Here is a 23,019-nt window from a genome sequence, read left to right on the forward strand (position 1 = left end):
AAATGGTCAACAGCGAACCCTTCATTATGATCTACTGTGCTGTGTGTATCAGTACTGTTGTTAAATGGTGGATCAGTTCAGAGTACCTTTGTCTTGTCATCTACGACCCTCAGGCCATCCGCAGACACCCAGAGCACCGCTCGCACGGCCTTCTTACCCGCCTGTGTGGACACACAACACACACAGTGAGACGGACGGGAAGAGAGATGCACAAAAAGAGAGTTGATTTTCCCATAAGTTCCCCTTGTTGAGGCCCTTCACCCTCTTCGACTTTCACACAAATACACTTTCATCTATCAACACCTGAAAATAGAGAAAAGTTAAAAACATTGAGTTTTGAGAAGGTTACAGCAGTGTTGGGAGAAGGCTGCATGTCGTATAACTCGAGAAAGAAAGAGAGAAACAGTAGAAGTGAACCGCTCAAACAAACACACATCCTGATTCGGGGAGCTTCGAGTGTTCACACTTATCGAAGTGCAGAAATTAGCGGTTTCTCACATACACACACTCACACTTTCATACATGAAAAAAGACCAGATGAGTTCTGAAACTCAATTTGCCCTTTTGCACACACTCTTCTACTGCTCCAGACATGTTTTAGGAGCAAACTAATCTATCAGTAGGGGGGGGAAGAAGTGTACACACTCACACACGTTTGAGCCACAAACATACTCTATGCAAGTACACAAACGCACATCTGAATGCTTGGGCAATGCATCGCAATCGTGCAATGCCATTGCGCACACTTAACATTCAATGCTTTATAGCTGTGGTGGTACCAGATCTCAGGACTCGAGAGCAGAGGATGACCAATATGCTGATTTTACAGATGAATTGGCAAAGTGGGGAAAACTGGTTAAATAAACAATGACTGCAAGTTGTACGGTGTAACAGCGCCCTCTAGAGATGAAATTAAACCAGCTGTGGATTGCTGGGACAGGTGTCTACACTTTGCATTAGGGAAAAGCCAAGGTTTGTATACAGTATGAGTTATTACATAAAGTCATGGTACACTAAATCCATTTAGTACAATTAAATTAATAATAGAATGCTGCAGTGATGTATTTTTGTAGGCCAAAATCTGGAAACAATTTGGACTTGCACTTCTGGGTCCATCGTCCTGAAGCCAATAAGAAACTGAGACAGACTAAATTCAGAAGAACTGTGGCAACGTCTCCAAGATGCTTCAAGAAACCTACCTGCAAAGTTAATGTCATAAGTAGATGTTCTTTACCAATTAACTTCTATTAACTAAATTAAATCAACATTTGGTGTGAGCATCCTTCGCGTTTAAAGCAGCTTTTGCCCTCGGTGCACTTGTGCAGAGTTTCTCAGGAGCTTTGCAGGTAGGTTTCTTGAAGCATCTTGGAGACGTTGCCACAGTTCTTCTGGATTTAATCTCTCTCAGTTTGTTCTGTTTCTTCATGTCATTCCAGACAGACTGGATGATGATCAGATCTCTGTGTGGAGCACTGGCTGTTGTCAGACAAAACTCTCACTGAATTATTACAATTAATGGCAAAATGAATGTTTGGAAATGTAAAGCGATATTTCCTACTGACACACTAAAGCAAAAGATAGAAATACCTGATTAAAATAATTTTTTAGCGTCTGAAAATACTAGTGTTCTAAACATTTTGGCCAACCCTATGTATAAATAAAGACTGAAAGAGTTGACAGAAGTTTAATTTATTTCAATCAGTTATTGGACATATTTTACAATTTTAGTTAACAGATATCTGCAAAATCAGTCGACCTCTTCTCAAGTGGGTGGTGATGTTTCTGTCAATGTCAGATGTGCTGTTATTCATTCTCGTCTTCTATCATGACAGTAGCTAAACTGAAAGAGAAAATCGACTGCAGAAGAAGTTGACTCTAAAGATTGCTATAGTACCCTTGCAGCTGACATGATTTGCCATTATAATTATAAACGGAGGACTGAAGCAACGACTTCAGTAGCTAGAAGCGCTTGAGCTCATGTACTTGCATAGAGTATTTTCTGGACGGTACATAAATGCACACAGCAGAACTTACTTTTGCAAAGAAGCCCTTGAAGAACTTTCTGTCCTGGAATGGAGGTTGGTAAGGGGATGTTGGTGGGAGGAAAAGGCAGGAGAGGGTTACAAATGAACTCAGACACAATGTCCTGTGAGTGCGTGTCAGGACGGACTCTGTTTGGCGGGTTTTGGTGGTTAGGAATGACAAAGTGGTGAAGTATGGAGAGGAGAGGAGGGGGAGATCACACCTCTAGCTCACCAATCAGCCGTCAGACTCACCACGTGTGCAGTTTAAGGTTGATGTGTGTCAATGTTATTGGTGCCGTTACAGTTCTAGGATTATTTCTCCACTATGTGAATTTGATTACTTTACTACTCTTGAAGGAATAGCTCACCCATGATGAATAAATCGCTCACTTACTGTCCTCATGTTGCTCCAAACCCATATGGCGCTCTGACAGATGTTAGGCAAAATGTGTACGCTGCTCTTTTCCATTCAATAAAAGTTGGATGCTGAGCTACAAAAATGAGAAATCATAGAAGTAGACCATGCAACTCATAAGGCTGCAACAGGTTTATTTTTTGTTCAGTTGATTAAGTTATTGATTATTTTTTGATCATCTAACCTCTATTAGTTATCACGAATAGTGCCGAGCATGATATGTCTACGGCTGATTGTAGAAAAACAAACATAATTTGGGAATTATTGCAATTAATATTTGGAATTGCATGTTTTTAGCTTTTGAGGAGCTTCTTATGGTTTTACCAGTTTTTATAAATGTAGAGTATCACGATTATTAAATCGCAAAGGCGATAAATCTCAATTAGGCAGAAGCTGCGATTGTCATGCGTATTTTTAAGCCCGGTTCTGTGATCAGTAGTAAATCTCCATCCGAAGGCCAGAGGGCGCTCTCGTGCATAAACTCCAAATACGCCAGGAAATCCCTATCTCTGCAGCTGAATAAACAGAAGATTTAACTGCTTTCACTGATTAAACGTGACTAATAAACACAAGACTATGGCAACATATGGTTTATCTGAGTTCCTCTTATTATAATTTTTATTATAATAAAGAATATAATAATGCAATGCTAATCGACAGCCTTTATCACTGCTTAGAATGCTATGAATTATTGCGTTGCCTTAATTATTCTGTGTAAGAATCCACATGTTATTAAATGTAGTATTTTCACATGCTTTCTGATGGAGTAGCATTTACTACACAGAGCCGTAGTTCACTGACAACCTACGTAAACAGCTTTCATAATCGTAGAACGGTATCTTCGATTTCATTATCGCGCGATTATGAACGTGATATTGCGTAGCTTGTCAGTGAACTACGGCTCTGTGTAGTAAATGCTGATCCATCTGAAAGCAGGTGATGGAGATTTACTGCTAATCACAGAACCGGCTTTACTGACGAGATGCGCATGACTATCACATTCGATTAATCGTGCAGCCCTAATGTAGAGAGTGTGTTAATGTATTTGTCGAATATAATCAATCAGAAAACTAGCACAATAAACCCTGCGATATGAGTTAACATTTTCTTGATTCATGTTCACGTGAAAGTGCAATAATTCTGATGAAATGTTAAAAGAAATTTCTGAAAATCGTAATTAATAATAGCGTTTATAATATTCCAACAAAATGATCATGATTAGTTTAATAATTATCGTGCAGCATACATGTCACACTGATTAATTTCATGGTGCTTTTTCTTTTTTTTTGGAAAAGAGCAGCCTGGACACTCTACTAAATTTCCTCTTTTGTGTTTCACATTAGAAAAAGGCCATACAGGTTTTGGTGAGGGTGAGTAAATGATGGCAGAATTGGATTTTTGGGTGAACTATTCTTTTAAATGAATGGTGTTATGATGTTAGTGATGACAGCAGTTGAGTAGTAGTTCATTAGGAGTGCTTCTGATGACCTCATGGCATCAAAAGAGTCACAAGGAAAGAACTGATCTTGGCTCCAGTGTTCACTACAAACACACACCCCAGCTGAGAAAGGAAGAGTGTGAGGGTTTCAAAATCACTCTTCAGCCACATACACACCAGGCTTATTATAGTCAACTTAAGCTTAAACCATAAAAAACCCAAAACATGTGTGATACTTGAAAGGAAATAACTGTTAACAGAACTAAAATGAAAAAGCAACGTCTCGATTTAATTTAGTTTATTTTAAAAAAAAAGGACCTACTAAAAAAAACATTCTGTACACTCTTCAAAATAAAGGTTCTTTATTAGTATTGATGGTTCCGTTAAGAACTTGTAACATCCGTGGAATCTTTCCATTCCACAAAATGTTCTTTATAGTAAAAAAAATAAATAAAATTTAAAAACATTCTTGACTAAAAAAAGGGGTTCTTGTAAAAACTTCGCTCAAAGGTTATTTGTGGAACCAAAAATGGTACGTCTTGCTGCAAAGACCTTTCTTTTTGAGAGTGTACACGCAGTGTTTGGTTATTTATGGTTATGATGACGCAATCTACTACTGAACCCGCATCATGTTTCTTGTTTACAGCTACGTGACTCCAAAGCATTGCAGCGATTATTCACTGTCAACCATCATGTGTGTGTGTGTGTGTGTGTGTGTGTGTGTGGGGAAGTAGGTCTGATTGCTGTATTTCATATACTGCACATGTGGAATGATAACCGCAGAAATGCATCGTCATTCTCTAAACCTTAAAGTGTGTATGTGGCCTTTGTAAAACAAGAAGTGCACCGTTCACCGAGCCTGAGACTCACTTCCTCTCATCTACACTGGCTTCACGTCCCTTAACTGAGGTTTGGGTTTCAGTTCAAGTAAACATGACCTGCAAAACCATTATTTACTGAGCCCACATCTTCAGTTAAGGCACCGAAAGAGGTGGAGGTTACATGTTACGAGTTAAAGTTACTGTTTGTTTCCACACGTGTAAGCTCACACACAGTAGAAGGAAAGCGATGCTCATTGGGTTAGAAAAGAGGTTTAAGGGGTCAGAGAGGATCGAGGTGCTTTTAATGGCTCATGTCAACAAACCTGCTTAGAAAAAGAGAACATCAATGCATTCACTTCAGTACATATGCAAACAGGTGGAGGAGGACAGGAGTTTCATGGGTAATAACTGCCACTGATGCTAGACATCTTGAGCAGGGTGGAAAGAACTGACTGTAGACAGATAGAAATACAGGAACTGGAGATAAATAGAAACAGGAAAGACTAGAGGAAATACACTGAAATATCCTGTTGCTCTTCTTTCTCTCAGAATTAGCCGCATTTCCACTGTTTGAGAGCTAATGTTGTCATAACGGTTACTACATAACCGACCCACAAACACAGTGCAGTGTGGTCTTCACCAGTCTTCATTACTTCGGTCAATATGAAAGTAATTTAATTAATTTCTTCACGTCATCATGAGCTGGCTGTGAAGGAATATTCAGAAGATAATAATAATCGAGCATGATTCACATCTGGCACTTGTAAATTATTTAATTTCAGAAGAACATGGAAAATGAAGTATTTGAAGTAGCCATGCAGCATGACAAAATAAGGCTGTGTAAACTGAATGCACATTATGCACGTACTGAACTGACTGCAAACAAAGTTTATTATAAATGTTTTGTCTCAGCCTATAGCAGAATGTTTAAAGAAGTTACTATTTAAAAGTGAAGATTTTATTTCAGCTAGTTGCCAAAGCAACATTTATCATTTTAAGTTAGTTAAAGAAACTAATGAAAACGTGACTACTATGTGATTACTAAAAAAAATGAACAAATGAAAACAAAACAGAAAATTATAATTGTACATTATTCTAGGCTCACACATAAGAGCTTAAAGTGCTTCTAAGATCAGATATAAAAAAAAAAATAAAAATAAATAAAAAAAAAAGTAATAACTTTACTAACTTTTAAACAAATTTAAAAAATTTTATAATTTTTTCAAATCAATATAAAAATAATAAAATTTTCAATAACTGAAGAGACCAAAAAATATCTTAAAATCCTCACTTAAAAATTTTGTCTTCACTTGGTTTTTAAAAAATGTGAACGCTTGGAGCTCATCGATTTTAATTGGTAAAAGGTTCCACATTTTTCAGACCGGCATTTGAAAACAGGAAGTAACAAGGTAGTCTGTGGCCTCCTACATTCCAACCGTTAGAGGTCAAAGATCATCAGCAAACACAAACAGCCTGTGTGTGACTTGGGAAGTGCATGTGTGCTCTCATCCCTCAGAAACCGGAAGGTTAAACTAACATACTGGAACCTCACGCAAAGCCACCGCTAGACATGACGCTAATATTCTTCATGGATACATCATCCCAACATGCACCGTGATGGACAAAAAAAAAAAAAATGAGGGTCTCAAATGCATTTGATCTTCACATGCCAGAAACACACTTCATAAACACATTCATCATGTTAGGTACAGCTAGCACAGTAACAATGAACAACAAACACAAGTGGATGACATCAATAGATGAGCTTCTGCAGAGACACATGGACTTCCTGGACACGGGTGGCAAGCTTCCAGTGACAGGAAATCTCATTACGTTAGAGAACGCTCCTCACACACACGGGTCCAGCCACTTGATTTGGTGCTCTGGGTTACAGTGGTGGTAACTTAATTAGTGCTGATAAGTTCTGGAAATAACGAGGTTTGGACTGTCTGAGCGATGGTTTGAGTAGGTTACAGGGTCATGAGAGATGACATCTCTGTTAAAGCTGCCTCTTTAAAGCTTGTATGTCATTAGTTACGTTTAGTGTGTTTGTGTCTTCATGTAAAAGCTATACGACTGACTAGAGCTGCACGATTATTCCAAATAAAATCAAAATCGTGATTTGGCTTAATTTTATTATCAAATCTGCTGGAAAAAATAGCTATGTGCTCAATGTTTCAGAGGCACTGTGTTCAATTACACGTGAGCAACTCAAGAGTTGGTGTTTTCAACATCTCAGAGTGTCGGTTCACAGTAAATGCTGCTCCACATCAACTCCACCTGCATCTACTCCGAGTTGTTTAATGTGCATTTGGAAAAACAAATACTAAAATCATGCCATTCAAGTAATGAGAAGCACTTAGCAAAAATGAGCTGTTAGGGTTATCTTTATTATTTACTTTTTTTATTATAGAGTGAAATATAACAATAGCAATATTTATTTTATTTTGTTTAAATTTTTTTTGTTAGGAATAATCATCATGCTAATAATAATTTTTTTTTATTATTATTATTTTATACTCATTTTGAAATATATGTATTCAAATTTCTGCTTGTGCAGCCCTACAAACAAGCACATCAAACCTGGAGCTTTTTGAAATTGCATTTTAAAATCACATTTGCAATTTTTATAAGAAAAGCTGATTTTCGCTAAATCATGCAGCTTTTCCATGAAATGAAAGTGGATGGGATCAGTGGCTATCGAGCTCCATAAAACTTGTACAATATATTCCAAGCTTCCTGAAACCACCTGAGAGCTTTGTGATCAACAGACCAAAATTTAAGTCTTTATTCACTGAAAATCATGCTTCGAATGTCACTGCATATAAAAGAGCAGCTTAGACACTCAGGGTTAAGAGTCACATGGGTTTTGAAAACGAGTAGATTAAATGACGCAATTTTTATTTGTAGGTGAATTCTTGTTTTATTACTCTCTGTGAAAGCAGCCATTCCCAGACGAGTGGGCGTTCATTCACAGAGCACGCAGAAATCTGGCAACTCTGATCCTTCGGTTTTATCGACTGGATTGAGAAATGAAGTTCATTTCTATGACACACTTTGTGAAATTGAGTAAGCAAAAAAATGTATAAAAAAAAAAAAAAAAGTGTAAGAAACAGGGTTTAAAAAATTTAGGTTATGGTTATATTCATCATAACCTATTACTTAAAATAAAGCATCCAACAAAATCACTACAACTTTAAATTTAAAAACTATAAATATACTTGCATATAAAAAAAAATATTTTATATAAAAATAAAAACTCAAAATATTAATAAAAAGTATAAAAGGATCTCAATAATACTGAAATAATTACAAGAAAGAAACTGAGAAAAACTGTAAAGGACAAAGCATTACTAATGTGATTAAACGCAGCAATCTTTTCCAACAGAAGGTCAGACGAAGAAGAAGATAAGCAATAACTCAGAGCAAGCCGTCAGGTGGAAAGTGACAAACATCACGACTCTGCTTTCTCCAGAGCTTAACCTGGGTGGAGGCGTGCGAGGCCTTGTCAGCGTGGAAAATAGACAGCGCACTGGACTTCCTCTTCTCTGAAGAATGGAATGTCTTCCGCTGGACGCTGTCGAGACAGGAAGCTCACGCCTGTCCCTCTCCGAGCAGACCATGTGCTTACGTGTCGAGGTTTGGACAAATGATAAGTTACTTAATAAGGTACCTGTTCTCTGCATTCAGAATAACGTCTTTATAAAGAATAAAGTTTCAAAACAATCACCAAAAAGTCTGTGCAATGACCTATTTTTTAGTCTCGGCCTCAGACGTCAAGCCCACGGAACGTTGGCTAAATGTCTGATGCATATGGCACACTTAGCTGGAAACACTTCAGGAGTTTCGAAGTCTTCATCGGATTGGTTAGATTTAGGGCTGTCGCGATTCGTCAATTTTAGTCGACTAATCGATTTTTAAAAATCATGGACTTCATTTTGCTTGCGTCGACTAACCGGCAAAATACCAGAAGTGGCGCATTTCACAGACGAGAATCCACACATTAGCTGTGTCTCATTGAGAAGGATGCGTCCTCTGGAGGTCTTATTCGAAGGGTGCATACGTTATCGACGCTGTCTCATTTCAGAAAAGCAAGTACATTTACATTTATGCATTTAGCAGATGCTTTTATCCAAAGCGACTTACATTGCATTCAAGTTACAGTTTTTACATTTTACCAGCTCTTGCTTTCCCTGGGAATCGAACCCATGACCTTGGCGTTGCTAGCGCCATGCTCTACTATTTGAGCTACAGCAAAGCATCAGTAGACACTCCAAATTCGGAGGATTTCTTTCCTCTCAGATGTCTGTTATGCTGCAGCTCCTCAAACATTGAGCAAAATAAAACAAGTAAAAGCATTTTTTTTTATTATTATTACCTTCCAAATTTAAAAATAATTTTCCTTCATTTAAGTAGTGTGAGAGTGCAAGGATGCTCTAAATGTATTGGCAAATCAACGTGATGCATCCTGTTTCCTTTTCCTTCCGTCCAACGAAGGCCGTCTCGTTTAATTCTAGGTTGAGGACACTTCATATACGTTACACATCCTACAGAGGATTCGACCTCCGGAGGACGCAGTCTTCTAAATGAGACACAGCTATAATTAGACTATTATCCAAGGCTGCATGATATATTAAACCCACTTAAAAATCATAATTAAGCATAATTGTGAATTCACAAATGCTATGATTTAATTAAATAATTATATGCGTTGCAGTTCTCACACAGAACTTTAACAGATATGCGCTTTAATTATGTTCATGCGCGTAGGTTACGTACGTGCGTCACACAGCGGCTCCGTTCACAGTAGCTCCACAGAAACTGTTATCATTTGCATGTGTGGAGCGTCTCATACTCCATCTCTGCATGTTGTTGTGAGTGTGTTTATTATAAGGTTCATCTGGGACTTCACAACAGACGCGATAATTCGCGTCAGGGAGGGCTCATCCCAGGCGGCTCCAGTCTCGTTACGTAATGGCCAATCACGTCACTACTAGAGCAAGCTCCTGATTGGTTAATGCGGCGCCAAAGTTCAGATTTTTCAACTCACGCATCAAACACCCAAATCGCGCCGCAGGATGTCTATTCGCGTCTTTGCATTGACTTAACATGTAAATCACTCGCGCTTAACGCTTCAGGTGTGAACGCATCATGAGTTTACACGTTTTGATGTACACATTTAATTTTTTTTTTACATACAAAACCATATGATTTCTTGCTTTTGATACTTTATTTGAACTAATTATTATTGCATAATTGCTATTATATATGTATTTTAAGTCATTTTAAAAGCTATTGTTCACTTACATCTATTTTTATTGGCACAAAAAAAAATATTATAATTATATGGCCCTATGAAATCAGTTTTTTCCAAATTCAGTTTTTTCCATTTTCATTTTTCTATACTCTGTTTTAATGGTTAAATTAAATTTTATTAATAAAAAAACCCGTCTAATTAATTGAGTTTTACAGTTGTATCTATACCAAATTCTGTTTTCCATTCTATTTTAATGGTTCCATTAAATTTTAATAAACAAAAGCATCTCAATTAATTGATTTTATATTTTTAAAAAAGTTTTTTTATTTCTTTTTTTTTCAGAAATACTGCACATTTACATTTTTCACCTAAATAAATTCTGGTAAATAATATTTCTGGTAAATACTCCTTTAATAGTGTTTTCAGCCGTCAGTCTGAAGGTCTGGCTACGCGAGACTACCTATTTTATGCTGTGCTGGCATTTCAGCCCATGTCATTTTTCAGTCAATCTGAAATGAAATGATTTTATTTGCAAATGTGATGCTCATTAAATGCTTAATTAAATCGCTTTGGATGTTAACAATGTTATAAACAAAGACTGCAGTTGCGTGTTGGTTTGTGGGCAGGTTATGTAGGGTGAAGTCAGTAGAAACACAGTGATTCTGAGAGAGCTTCACAAATCCCCCAGCAGCGTTTGGGTGGAAATCAGATGACAGCGCAGTGGAGGGATAGGAGGAAAGCGATACACGGCTCTTCATCTCAGAAGAGATTAAAATAATATAAAAATAAAAGAATATATCGGGTTCAACAGAAGTTACGCTCAGTTTGGGACCAGTAAGATTTTTGATGTTTATTCCATCAAATACACAGGAAAAAACAGTAATATTATTACAATTTAAAATAATGGTTTTATATTTTAATGTATTTTAAATTGTAATTTATTCCTGTGACCAAAGCTGAATTTTCAGCATCGTTACTCCAGTGTTCAGTGTCACATGATCCTGATTTATTATCAATGTTGGAAACAGTTGTGCAGCTTAATATTTTTTGTGGAACCTGTGATACTTTTTTTTCAGGATCCTGGAATAAAAAATCCTGATGAATAAAACGTTAAAAAGAACAACATTTATTCAAAATATAGATTTAGATGTCTCTTTACTATTACTTTTTATCCATTTAACACATCCTTACCAAATAAAAGTATTAATTTCTTTCACAAAATTAAAGGGAAAAAATGACTGACCCCAAAGTTTGAACGGTAGCATGTATTGTTACAAAAGATTTTGATTTTAAATAAGCGCTGATCTTTTAACTTTCTATTCATCAAAGAGTCCTGAAAAGAAAAGCATCACAGTGCCTAATGTTACAGTAACATTTGTTAAGGGACAAGCTGATAATAGTTTTCCGTGTAATCAACATTATGACATAAACACTGTCGACTGAGCTCAACTTATATTAAACATGATGCTTTTAGTTTTGATGCATGACAGCATGAGCAAGGCCAGCGGAAGAGGAAGAGAGCAGCAGGAGGAGACAGAGACGCTTTAAATAGATCACAGTTTGGTGTCGACTGCAGGAAAGAGGAGTTGTGGTGTGAGGAAGAAACAGGAGGAAGACACAGACTGAGGAGACTGTTCAGGTGAAGAACAGGAGATGTCGTCCCAGCACTGGAGATGTGACCGATGAAGGAAGTCTGTGTGTGTTTGTACACCTACCGTCTTCAATCTCTTGACGGCATCTTCACAGATGTGCATGCCACGAGACTCCTCGACCTCCGCGTGCCCCAGATACTACAGACACACACAGAGAAACAGTAGTTTAGCTTTGAAACAGTGACTCAGGGTTTCCTGTTCCAACAGGAAGAGGTCACGCAGTCCCATCTATTCCTGCTGGAACTACTACATTGACACTCAGCGCGCGGAAACAGCGGCGCCCTCCTCTACCCATGGCAGAGCGCTCTGGTAGAAGACATCACTGCGTCTCGCCCCAAAGACTCCTGGGACTGAGGTCAGACCAAGAGGCGGGCAGCTATTGTACTGACAGGAAGTCTTTCCCTTCCCCTAGTAAAACACAGACCTCAGGAGCTACTATTGTCAGTTTGTGACATCAGCAGAGTCACATATGAGAGCAACTAGAGAACCAGGAGTCATGTGTGCACCTGCTTATTAACCCCTTAAAGCCTGACATATGAATTAAGAGCCTGTAAAGTAGGGTTGTGCCGAAAGACCATAGTATCGTGTATCAACGATAGTCAGAGATATCGCCTGTGGCTGATGCCTCTGCCGATTATTATTATTATTATCAGGCTAGTAATACCATCTAATTAATATGTTCCATCATATTGCTTTTTTCCGTGTTTTTACAGTGTTGCGCGTTCTAACCAATTGCACACAATTCCGTTGAATTTCTTTTAAAGATTTTTCTTTACATGCTGATTTGTAGTTACTTTAAGGTATTTTTTATTACCTTATACGTCCAAAACTGTCATTTTTCACCAAAAAACAAGAAAACATTTTTTTAACATCTTGTTGCAACATTTTACAAAAATCAAGATTGAATACATTTGGTCAAAATCCCATGTTATAAAAGATGTAGGCTATTTAAGATAATATTGGCTGATTAGACGGCAATGCGGACCTAAAATGCAAGATGTTTGCTCTCTCTCTCTTCACCGTTCCCGCATCTCAGACCTCAAATACATCAAATATTACACTTTTTAGACTTCGATTTTGAATTAAAGAGTAAAGAAAATACTATACAAAACTTATTGAAACAACCAGTTTTTTATTTACCCTTGTACGTGTCATAACTACACACGACGCGATCATACTTGACTCACATATGAATATGATTTTTATGGATAATCAAGTACAGCGAAGCTCATCAATTTGTGCATCAAAATATGATACAGTAGGATATAGAGGGTCAAATCTAGTTATGTTGGCAAAGGCTTAGTTTACATGGACTGCTGTAATCTGACTATATAAAATATTGCTTTTGTCTGTGGAACATATTTGTACAATCAAAAAAGTAAATGTATATATAAAAAGGTTATTTTAAGCCACTAACACAAGTCCAATCATATAACCAACTACATACACAAGTGCATTAATCGCATTAAATGGTTCTTCACGAAGAAACAACACACAGTGTCACTTTAAAAAAGTGACTATTAGAATAGATCAAAAATTATTTAGATTTATCTAGTGTTCAGATGATTGTGTGATGCTCTGGAGTTTGACATTCATGTAGAGAGCTGGCAAATTAAGTTTTATGGTCTGGTCTCCATCTGACATGGCTTCTAACCTGGCTCTGAAGCAGTTATTGAGCATGAATGAGAAAAGCAGCTGGCTATAACCACCAGAGCAGCCGTTTTCCATAGTCTTTAATAGAACAGAGCAGTGATTTAGCTGGGAAATGGGCACAGAGTTATTCATAGAGCTGCTCTTCTTCAGCAGTCACCGCTTACATGAGTGTGTCCTCAACACTACCAAACTTCTGTGTCAACTGCTCATCACATACGTTCAACAATCTAGGCCTAGTGTTAAAACAAAGCCAGGTATCAAAAACCCGATCTTCAGAGTTCAGACTATTTTAGTTAATGATAACTGGCTGCAAGTGTGAAACTCACCAAAACAATGTGTCTGTTGGAGCGCAAGATTTGAGAGAGAGTTCACACACTCCAGATCTCACTTCTTGCTCTTGAATATTTCAATTGGTGAGGATTAAAAACATGCAAACGGCAAACTTTTGTCACGCTGGCCACGGGCCATCCGGCAGTCTGTATTATCAAGCCCTGCATATATTTTGTACAGAATTAATTTTGTTTTGGCAAACATTTTTTGCAAGGCTTTACAACACACATTCTGGGGTTAGTTTTTATTAGATTTCCATTGAAATTTTTAGTGGCTTGTAAAATGGAGACAAAAATGTCACTAATGTGTGTCAGGGCCTGAGCAACTGCATTTCTTCAGCTTTACCTCCATCTGCTTTAACACATTCACCAGAGACATCAGTGACCAGCCATACAAAGATGAACTGATTAACACTAGCAATATGCAGAACTACTTTTTTTTCCAACTAATACTTGAATTATGAAGAAAGTCCTGTATAATGGCTATATCATGTCCACCAGACCCTGATCAGACATACTTCATAGGGACATATGCACACTTCATGCAGTCTTTTAATGGTTGAACTATAAACTTTTGTCTAAAACGCTAACACTTTACTTGAAGCCTTATATATATATATATATATATATATATATATATATATATATATATATATATATATATATATATATATATATATATATATATATATATATATATATATATATGCATTATAATTATCCATAATGTACATTGTAACGCATAACTAATCAAAGTCAAAAAGCATATATTTACAGCTTCCTCATTATACCTGAAAGTGGTTGTTTGTCATGTGTTTCAATGCATTATACTTTCTGATGGAATAGATAAGTATTATAATGTTTTATATTTCTGGTTACAATTATTCACAAGATCATACAATAATGATAATTATTATTATTATAATACAAGGTGCTTTACAAAGCATAATTACTGCATTAAAATTTCTAATGCATGTAAAAAGAGTAAAGTGATAGTTAATGTTCAAAGTCCAAAACAACCAATTTCACTGATGTCATACTCCTTAAAAAGCACCTCATGTAACAAAAGCACAAACCATACAAAACACTGACTCACTGTACACACACACACACACACACACTTCTCATACTGAGCTGTATGGAGTATATTTATGATCAGCAGGAGGAGAAATAAGAGCTCAGATGATGTGAGTGAATCTAGGACACAACACAAAACAGACACACGCACACACACACACACACACACACACATATAAAGACACCAACCCGCCACAGGCCACCAATTTACTGTGACCTTACACTATGATACAATAAAGCAGACTAAAAGCACAGAGGCGAATAAGCAGCTCTACAGGAGAAGAGGAGCGCTGATGGTCAGAATGAAGAGGAGTCTTTGGTTTCAGGCTGCTCCCTCTGTGGGATTGTGGTAAATCAGAGACATATCAAAAGCAGGTTAAGACGGCGCGGGCTGTGCAGAACCACTAAAGATTACAGCCAGTCACATGGCTGTGAACAGCCAACAAAACAAACAAACGCTCTCAACGAAGTTGAGTATCAATTTTTTTTTGCATCTCTTTTCAACTTCTATAAAATCAAAAATAACTGAAAACTAAACTTGCTAAATCAACCATTCTGACCCATTTCTAGTTTAATAACCTTTGAGACAATATAAGATTCAACTTTCCTGCTTAATTTAATTGCACAAATATAATTAACACTGCATGTCTATATAACAAATCCATACAATCTCAAAATAAATCATGTAGCTCAAATTATTGTACTTATCAGGCACACATTAAACAATGACATACATACATATACATGACTTTTTTTTTCATATAAAGTTCACAAAAAAAAAAAATCACATTAGGCCCTATTGCAATTTGAGCTTTTCCCATCTACAATTTTTGAACTTCTTGAATGAAAGTATTAAGGTTTTTGTTATACCATTTAAGATATTTTAGATTATTTACAATTTTTGTTTTGTTTTGATTAAACTACATTTAAGACATTAACCCCCGGTTTCAAGGTCCAGAAAAGTACCAAGATGATCGACAAAGTAGTCCATGTGACATCAGTCTATCAACCGTAATTTTACGAAGCCACGAGAATATTTTTGCGCAAAGAAAACTAAAATTACAATTTTATTCCACATTTTCCGTGTCCATTATTCCACAGTACATGATGCAAGCGTGGTGGAGCAAGCGCTCATCCAGAACCAAGATCTGGATCAGTGCTTGCTCCACCACGCGCTTGCGTCATGTACTGTCGTGAACGCGCGTCCACAAGAGAACTCCCAGCTTGTGTGGAGATGAAAATTTGCATTTTGGGTGAACTATTCCTTTAAGCCTAGTCCTAGACTAAAATGTAAGTCTGAGCTGTTTCATCAAAGAAACTTGCACTGGCTGATCTTAAAACATATCAGTGCCTTTGTTTTGTCTCAAGATGCACAGCAGTGATGTTTTTTGTAAGCACGTTTAGAAACATAGCTTAAATGTCCTAATTGAGCTATGATCTAATCCTGGCTTAGTCTAAGCCCTGTCTGTGAAACCGGGCCTAAGACTTTTTAAGGACCTGCAGAATCCCTGGTGGCACATTTAGCCCTTTTTTCCATTTTCACATAGAGAACCGTGTGAGGAGCCAATTCTTAGAAAATGTAAAAGACTTTCAGGTTAAAATCATATTTAAAGCAAAGGCATATGTGACCCGCAAAGACCACAGAAGAACACTTACTAATGCTGTGCTTTTATTATATTTGTTGAGCAATTCTTGTCACAGTTCCTGGTTTCCATATCAAAACCATATAGAGAATTTTCCAAAATGGGTCACACACACTGTGAGGTTCCTGGCTTGGAGTCGACAAGTCCCTCAAAGCTCTAGTAATCTCTAGCATTAAGTGCATGAGAATGATTGACAGAAGCAGGTGCCTCAGCAGCACAGGTGTGTATGTGTCCATTACCTTGACTGCGAAGCTGCATTTGCCCCCGCGAACGGCCTCCTCGTCTGTCTGCCACTGGTGCGGCCGGCTGGACTCTGGCACGTAAACGTCTTTCTTTCGCCGGAAACTCTGCCGTAGCTTATTCATTGCTCAACCTCCTCCTGCAGACAGACAGACGGAGACGTTTCAGACAGATCAAACAGACAGACATCTGATTATCTGCTCCACTGATGATTGAAAATTCAAAAACTATTGGAAAAAAAGTCAAAAAATAAATAAAGATGATTTCACAGACAAAGTATCAAAACTTCAGAAGTCAATACCAGCACCAGTATAGCGCTCAGATACCATATTGAGTAATTACTAGAAACGGTAAAAACACTGGCATCACTACCTTAAATGTTTAGCATCTACTTGATACTGGATTGTGGTCAACTGATATTTTGGAGAGAAAGTTGGGTGATGGCTGATATAATGCTGACTATTTAAATGCTGCAATTATTTGAAACTTAATCAATTGGATAAAAAAACAGCAACATAAACAGATAATAAAACTAGGGCCTCTACCTATCCCTTTTCGAACGGATTGAGTATGATGTAAAAAAAATCGTTTTGTTGATTTTTTTTGTATTGTTTATTTATTCATTTTATTATGTGTTTTTCCTTATTTTTTAGTAGTTCGAAATAAATTTCATTAATTTTAATTTCATACTTAAAGAGATAATTCACCCAAAAATTAACATTTTACTCTCACTCATGTTGTCCCAAACCTGTATGAATTTGAAGAATGTTGGTAACCAAAAAGTTGACGGCAGCCATTGACTTCCATAGTATTTCTATCTACACAATGGACATCAATGGCTACCATCAACTGTTTTGTTACCAACATACACAACATTCTTTAAAATATTTCTTGTGTGTGTGTTCAACGGCTGAAAGAAATTCACACGGGTTTGGAACATGAGGTTAAGTAAATGACAAAATTTTCATCTTTGGGTGAACAATCCCTTAAAGGAACTTAAATTATTGTATTTTTCACAAATGAAGAATTGAATAAAAAGGAAGTAAATACTGTAAATCACACAAACAGTACATGCGTTTGTATGCAAGCTTCAAATGCAGAGGATCTAACAGCTGGATTCGGGTATTGGCATCCTCAGCGCTGTCAAAATAAAAGTCCCACAGCCAACAAAAAAATGAAAACTACGCTTTGTATCGAAGTAGCTGTTCTACTGAGACGACTACTAGAAGTGTTCACTGTAGCAGTGTAGAAGCAAGGAGTTTTACATGTCTCTGTCTACTTATCATACACAGAATAATTCTCTCATTAACACAAAAGTGAATATATACTATACATATATATATACTGTAGTATATTATATATAATATATTATAAGATCTGAGCAGTGTTCACCCCTGAATGCACCATGTGTGTGTGTGTGTGTGTGTGTGTGTGTGTGTGTGTGTGTGTGTGTGTGTGAGTCACGCAGCGCTGAGTCACATCAGAGCCACTGCAGTCGTCAGTCAGTCAGTCACCTGCAGAGCCAGACGGCAGACAGACACTCACACACACACACACACGTTTCAGAGAGAACAGCACAGAAACAGGCTGAAGATTCATTGCCTTTTACACTCCACAGAAAATTTCAACAGCATAACGTGACGCTCATTTGAATGAGCCAGTAGAGACGCATAACCACACACACATAGGCAGTAAGAAACAGCTCGTCTCGAAGGGAGGAAAACACAATATCACATTAGCATGAGAAGCCAGTGCCGAGCCCAGCTTGTGTGTGATGTGTGACAGAAACAAAAACCACACACACACAGGTTTGCAACTAACCAAACATGATTACCCACATGCCAACAGATTAATATAATTATTTTATTCAGCATTAAATATATTTATTTTAAATAAATGCTGCAAACTCCTACTCCTCAAAGAACCGTGAAAAAAAGTATCATGTTTTCAACAAAACATAATTGGCAGCACAACTGTCTTCAACACTGAAAACAGTAAGACATGTTTCTTGAGCAGCAAATCAGTATATTAGCATGTCTTCTGAAGGATCATGTGACACTGAAGACTGGAGTAATGATGCTGAAAATACAGCTTTGCATCACAGGAATAAATTACATTTTAAAATATGTTACAATAGAAAACCATTATTGTAAATTGTAATAATATTTCACTATTTTTACTGTATTTGTAACTAAATAAACACCTTTAGAATGGTATTGTATATAAACCTCGACACTTCGTGAGCAGCAGTTCCTCTTTCGTCACACAGATATTCTTTCCCAGTCTGAAAATGCAGAGTAGCAGAAGAAAATGCAGAGGAAAAATGTTAATAAGCAGAAAAGCTTAGCGCGCGTGTGTGGGACATCAAACGGCCGGACCGGTGCCAATGAGTTCATCTACTGTCAGAGGACAGAAACTGTGAGAAACAGGAAGAGGAGAGAGAGAGAATCCTTCATAAAGCTGGAGTTCGGCAGCTTTTCTCCGCTCGTCTGTATTTAGGTCAGAGTGACTGCAGGCCGCGGGCGAAGCTCTGTCACTGAAAAACACCACTCCACAGATTTCTGCCACCACTCATCTCTGAAATCTCCTCTCTGCTGACATAACTCTCTCCGTTCTGGTTCAGTCTGAAGCTCTGTTCACACTGACAGTGCTCGTATCTCTGGAGGTCGCAGGGTCGCTGGACTGCTGGTCGTATGGTAGATCCTCCTGATGCAATTGGTGGGCTGAGTAACTGACCAAACGTCACAGCTGGGTTGTGATCCCCGGATAAATCATGCTAATTTGATAAGGAATCAGTTTTCTTGCAGCTAAAAAACTTCCTGCAGAGGAAAGCATCAGCAGCAGAAGCACATAATGAGTCACATAAACAAGATAGAATGAAAGATCAATGAATAAATCAAACGCCTCAAAATGTTTTCCACACATTAATGGATAATCTGTATTCATCCCAACACTAACGACTGACTGCCTGTACATTGTTTCTGCATGTAGACACAGACATACTATGAAATTGCTTTTATTTTTCCCAAATTATGTTTTTTCCTCTTTTAATTCTCTTTTTTTTCCATTTTATTGGTTGAAATTAATTTTAGCAATCAAACATTTATTCAAAATTACTGAAATCATGAATCCTATACAATTTGAAAGTTTATTAAAAGTTTAACAAAGATTTTGAAGTCCCTATGTTATCAGTTTTCATTTTTCACTAACAAAATTCAGTCTCGTGTCTGCCGTTCTGCTGAGAGGTTTGCGATTGTAGCTCCGTGTAGCTTTGCTTTTCTGCTGAAACTCTATCTTACTATCACTCTCTGTTGTTTAAAGTGATAAAATAACTTAATTCCCTCCATATTTCTGATATTATCTATCAAACTAATCTGACTAATTTGATCGCTCGCTTTTAATCTAAAACCACGTGTGCAATGCGTTAGCATTCGTTAGCCGGTTAGCTTGTCATTCGCGTTTCCACTCGCGCCTATTATTGTTTTCTTTTTTCTCGATCCGTTTCATCTCTCTCTCGCTCCGTTTCTCTCTCAGTCCGTGTCCGGATCAGATGGTGGATCGGCGCCGGGAGATGATGTATGCCTGATCATCGGCGGAGGCCAGGACACCTGGATGAGCCCTGGGACATATCCCCAGTGAAGACTAGAGGTCGACCGATTGATCGGCCGGCCGATTAATCGGACGATTTTTGGCATTTTTTAAAATTAATCGGCAGATTGTGCTGCAAATTAGGCCGATTAATATACAGGCGTATATATATATATATATATAATATATATATATATATATATATATATATATATATATATATATTATTATACTGCCTGCTAACGTTTTGAAGAGAGAACTACCTGGTAGAGCTGTACGATTAATCAAATAATACACAATTAATACATTTACATTTTTTATTTAAACAATAATACACAAATATGAAAAATGAATAACTACATTTTAAACTAATAAATAGTATAATATAAAAATGCATGCATGTATGTATGTGTATATATGTATATGCAACAGAAATATTAAATGAATTAAACTATAAATTAAAATTATAATAAACAAATATATATGATAAAATAGACCAAGAAACAATAAATGCATTAAACTATACACTACAATTATAGCAAATGAATAAATGCCCCATCGGGACAAGACCACGGGAATCAGATAAGCCGCTTGCACAATCTGACATGGCTGGGGTTGGAATTATTATTAACTAGGGATGTAACGATTAATCGCGAGCTGGTAGAAAATCGATTCAAACTTGACGATTCAAATCGGTTGAGATGCTAAACAAATCGTGATTCAATTAGGGGTAGGAGTTTAGGGGAACTTACTGTCTTTAGAAAAGTTTAGATGGTATTTTTTCTTTTCATCTTGCCTCTGTATAATGCATATTAAAGTTCATAAGTGCAGCGCTGCATTGTTTACAGCACAAACCAAGGAAACGCTTAAAGCTCCACCTGCTGGCAGAAACTGAATCTGCGTCTCAATCACCTCCTCTGCTGTTTGTTTCATGCAGATATTTTTACGTATAGTTTCACAAAACTGAAGTCAAACATTGTTTTTGCTTCAAATTTCGAAATGATACAATCTACTTTAGATTAAAAACTGCTCATGTTGCATGTATGCAGCATCTTTGTTTGGATCATGATTAAAATGCTGTGGTTGCCTCTAATTGTAAATGGAAAGAGCACAGACAAAGCCTTATTTTGTTTGTATGAAGAGATTTCTTTTATTTGTGTTACTTATTTGATTTGGGGCTTGTTTTAAAATTTAACTTTAGTTTTGTTATTTGCATTATATTTAAATTATTAGTACAACCATTTCCTCATATGCTCCTTTTACATTTCTTGGTCTCTTGAGTTCTCTCTCTTCGGTGCCTGTAGTGAATCGATGCATCATACTATCATACTGGATGATGACTGAAGCTGCATCCATGTCTCTTGCACATTATGACAGACTTCCTGTTGCTTTGCCACTGCAACCGGTTGTCAGTGAATTGTCTTTTTTTTTTACTCGTTTCTCCTCTCTGTGCAGTGTGTGGGAGAGTGAGTCTGGTGTCAAGGGGGTGAAATAAAAGCCAATGAAAGAGAGAGAGAGCGTGAGAGCCGGTGGGAAACAGAAACACACAGCACACGGAGTCATGTGAGGAGGCTTAACTTCACAGCACAGCCACTAACAACATTCACACATTTCAGCTCAAATTGCAGTTAAATTGATGGATGGATTTATTTATTTAAAAGATCCATTATTCTGTTTCATTCATTCACACACACCATTATCAATATGCTCTTACAACGCTGAAGTAATTTGCAAGAAATTTTCTACCAAATACAATTAGAAATGACATTTACACAAAAGCCCTGGAAATACAGAAGGCTAAAAGTAAAAAAAATTAATACACAGCACAATTTAAAATCCAGGCATTTCAGAAAGGTGGAAAAGAATAATTCATATTTTAACTTGGGGAAATAGATTTGAGTTCTGAAACTTGCAGTATTGTTATTGTAGAGCAACCTCTCATGTGTAAATATCATCGTCAACATTTACACTCTCTTTCATTTCATGTCCACTTTAAATTGTTTTATAAGTTTTATGAATTCATTTGATCACCACAGCTTTGATGATAAATTTGTTTCGAAAATTGTATAGAAAATAAAAACAGAATCCATTAATAATAAAGCAGAAATCACAGATTTTGTAAAAAAATAAAATAAATAAAAATGGAGCTAAGAAAAAAATAACAAAAAATCAGATTTCCCTATTATATTCAATTTAAAATGTAAATATTAAACTGCTAAAGTGTAATGAATTTAAATTGATTAGGAATAATTTTTGATTAATAAAATGTAATTTAACCAATCCAACATATTCTTCGAGTAAAAATGGGCAAGGCCATTTGTAAATTGTATGGGTCTGGCTTCCGGTCTCATTTGCTTCCAGCTATTTAAACTGAATGTTTTGCTGCTTGATACTGCAAATCGGTGAGTCTTATTATTACCATATTTTATGAACACACTGGTTTGTAATGCTAACAGATTTACAGTTTACTGCACGTTGTTATTCTTCTCGTTATTTCCCTATAGCGACTAATGAACTGGAACTGGCTTACTTCTGCGTTTAGGAATAAGGTGGATACAACAGAAACCAGAAAAATTTAATTAAATTCAATTAATGAAATAATGGAATGAATGAAACAGACTTCAAAGGGGGAGATAACCAAGGAGTTAACCATTGCTCACACTGTTTTAAGTTAAGTGTCAAAAGACATATGAAGGTGTCCATGAAGTAAATAAACAAGTAAATGAATAAAATAGAAAGAGAAGGACTGACTGAATGAATGAGTGAGTAAACCGTGTGAGTGAATGAAAGACTAGCCTCTCTCTCTCAGCCTGTTGTCTCTGTGTGTGTTAATGAGGCCATTAGTGCAGTAGAAGAGCATTTAGCTGAGCTCTGGCCAGACA

At 36.9% G+C, this 23,019-nt stretch overlaps 1 protein-coding gene across 4 annotated transcripts in view; it reads right to left on the bottom strand.

Annotated features, from left to right (window-relative positions):
- LOC306850860 (protein numb homolog) overlaps positions 1–23,019 on the bottom strand; it is a 57,764-nt gene that overhangs the window by 13,277 nt on the left and 21,468 nt on the right. For 3 of the 4 annotated variants that reach the window (XM_079386796.1, XM_079386798.1, XM_079386795.1), the window contains exons 2-5: positions 16,549–16,688; positions 11,671–11,745; positions 2,035–2,067; positions 87–161 (exon numbers count right to left, since the gene is read on the bottom strand). In XM_079386796.1, the coding sequence (XP_079242922.1) occupies positions 87–161; positions 2,035–2,067; positions 11,671–11,745; positions 16,549–16,674 (309 nt within the window). In that variant the 5' untranslated portion in view covers positions 16,675–16,688. The remainder of the gene's footprint in view (positions 1–86; positions 162–2,034; positions 2,068–11,670; positions 11,746–16,548; positions 16,689–23,019) is intronic. The other variant, XM_079386797.1, reaches the window with a different exon arrangement.

This window comes from Barbus barbus (genome assembly GCF_936440315.1).
Source record: "Barbus barbus genome assembly, chromosome: 30".
Taxonomy (NCBI): Eukaryota; Metazoa; Chordata; class Actinopteri; order Cypriniformes; family Cyprinidae; genus Barbus; species Barbus barbus.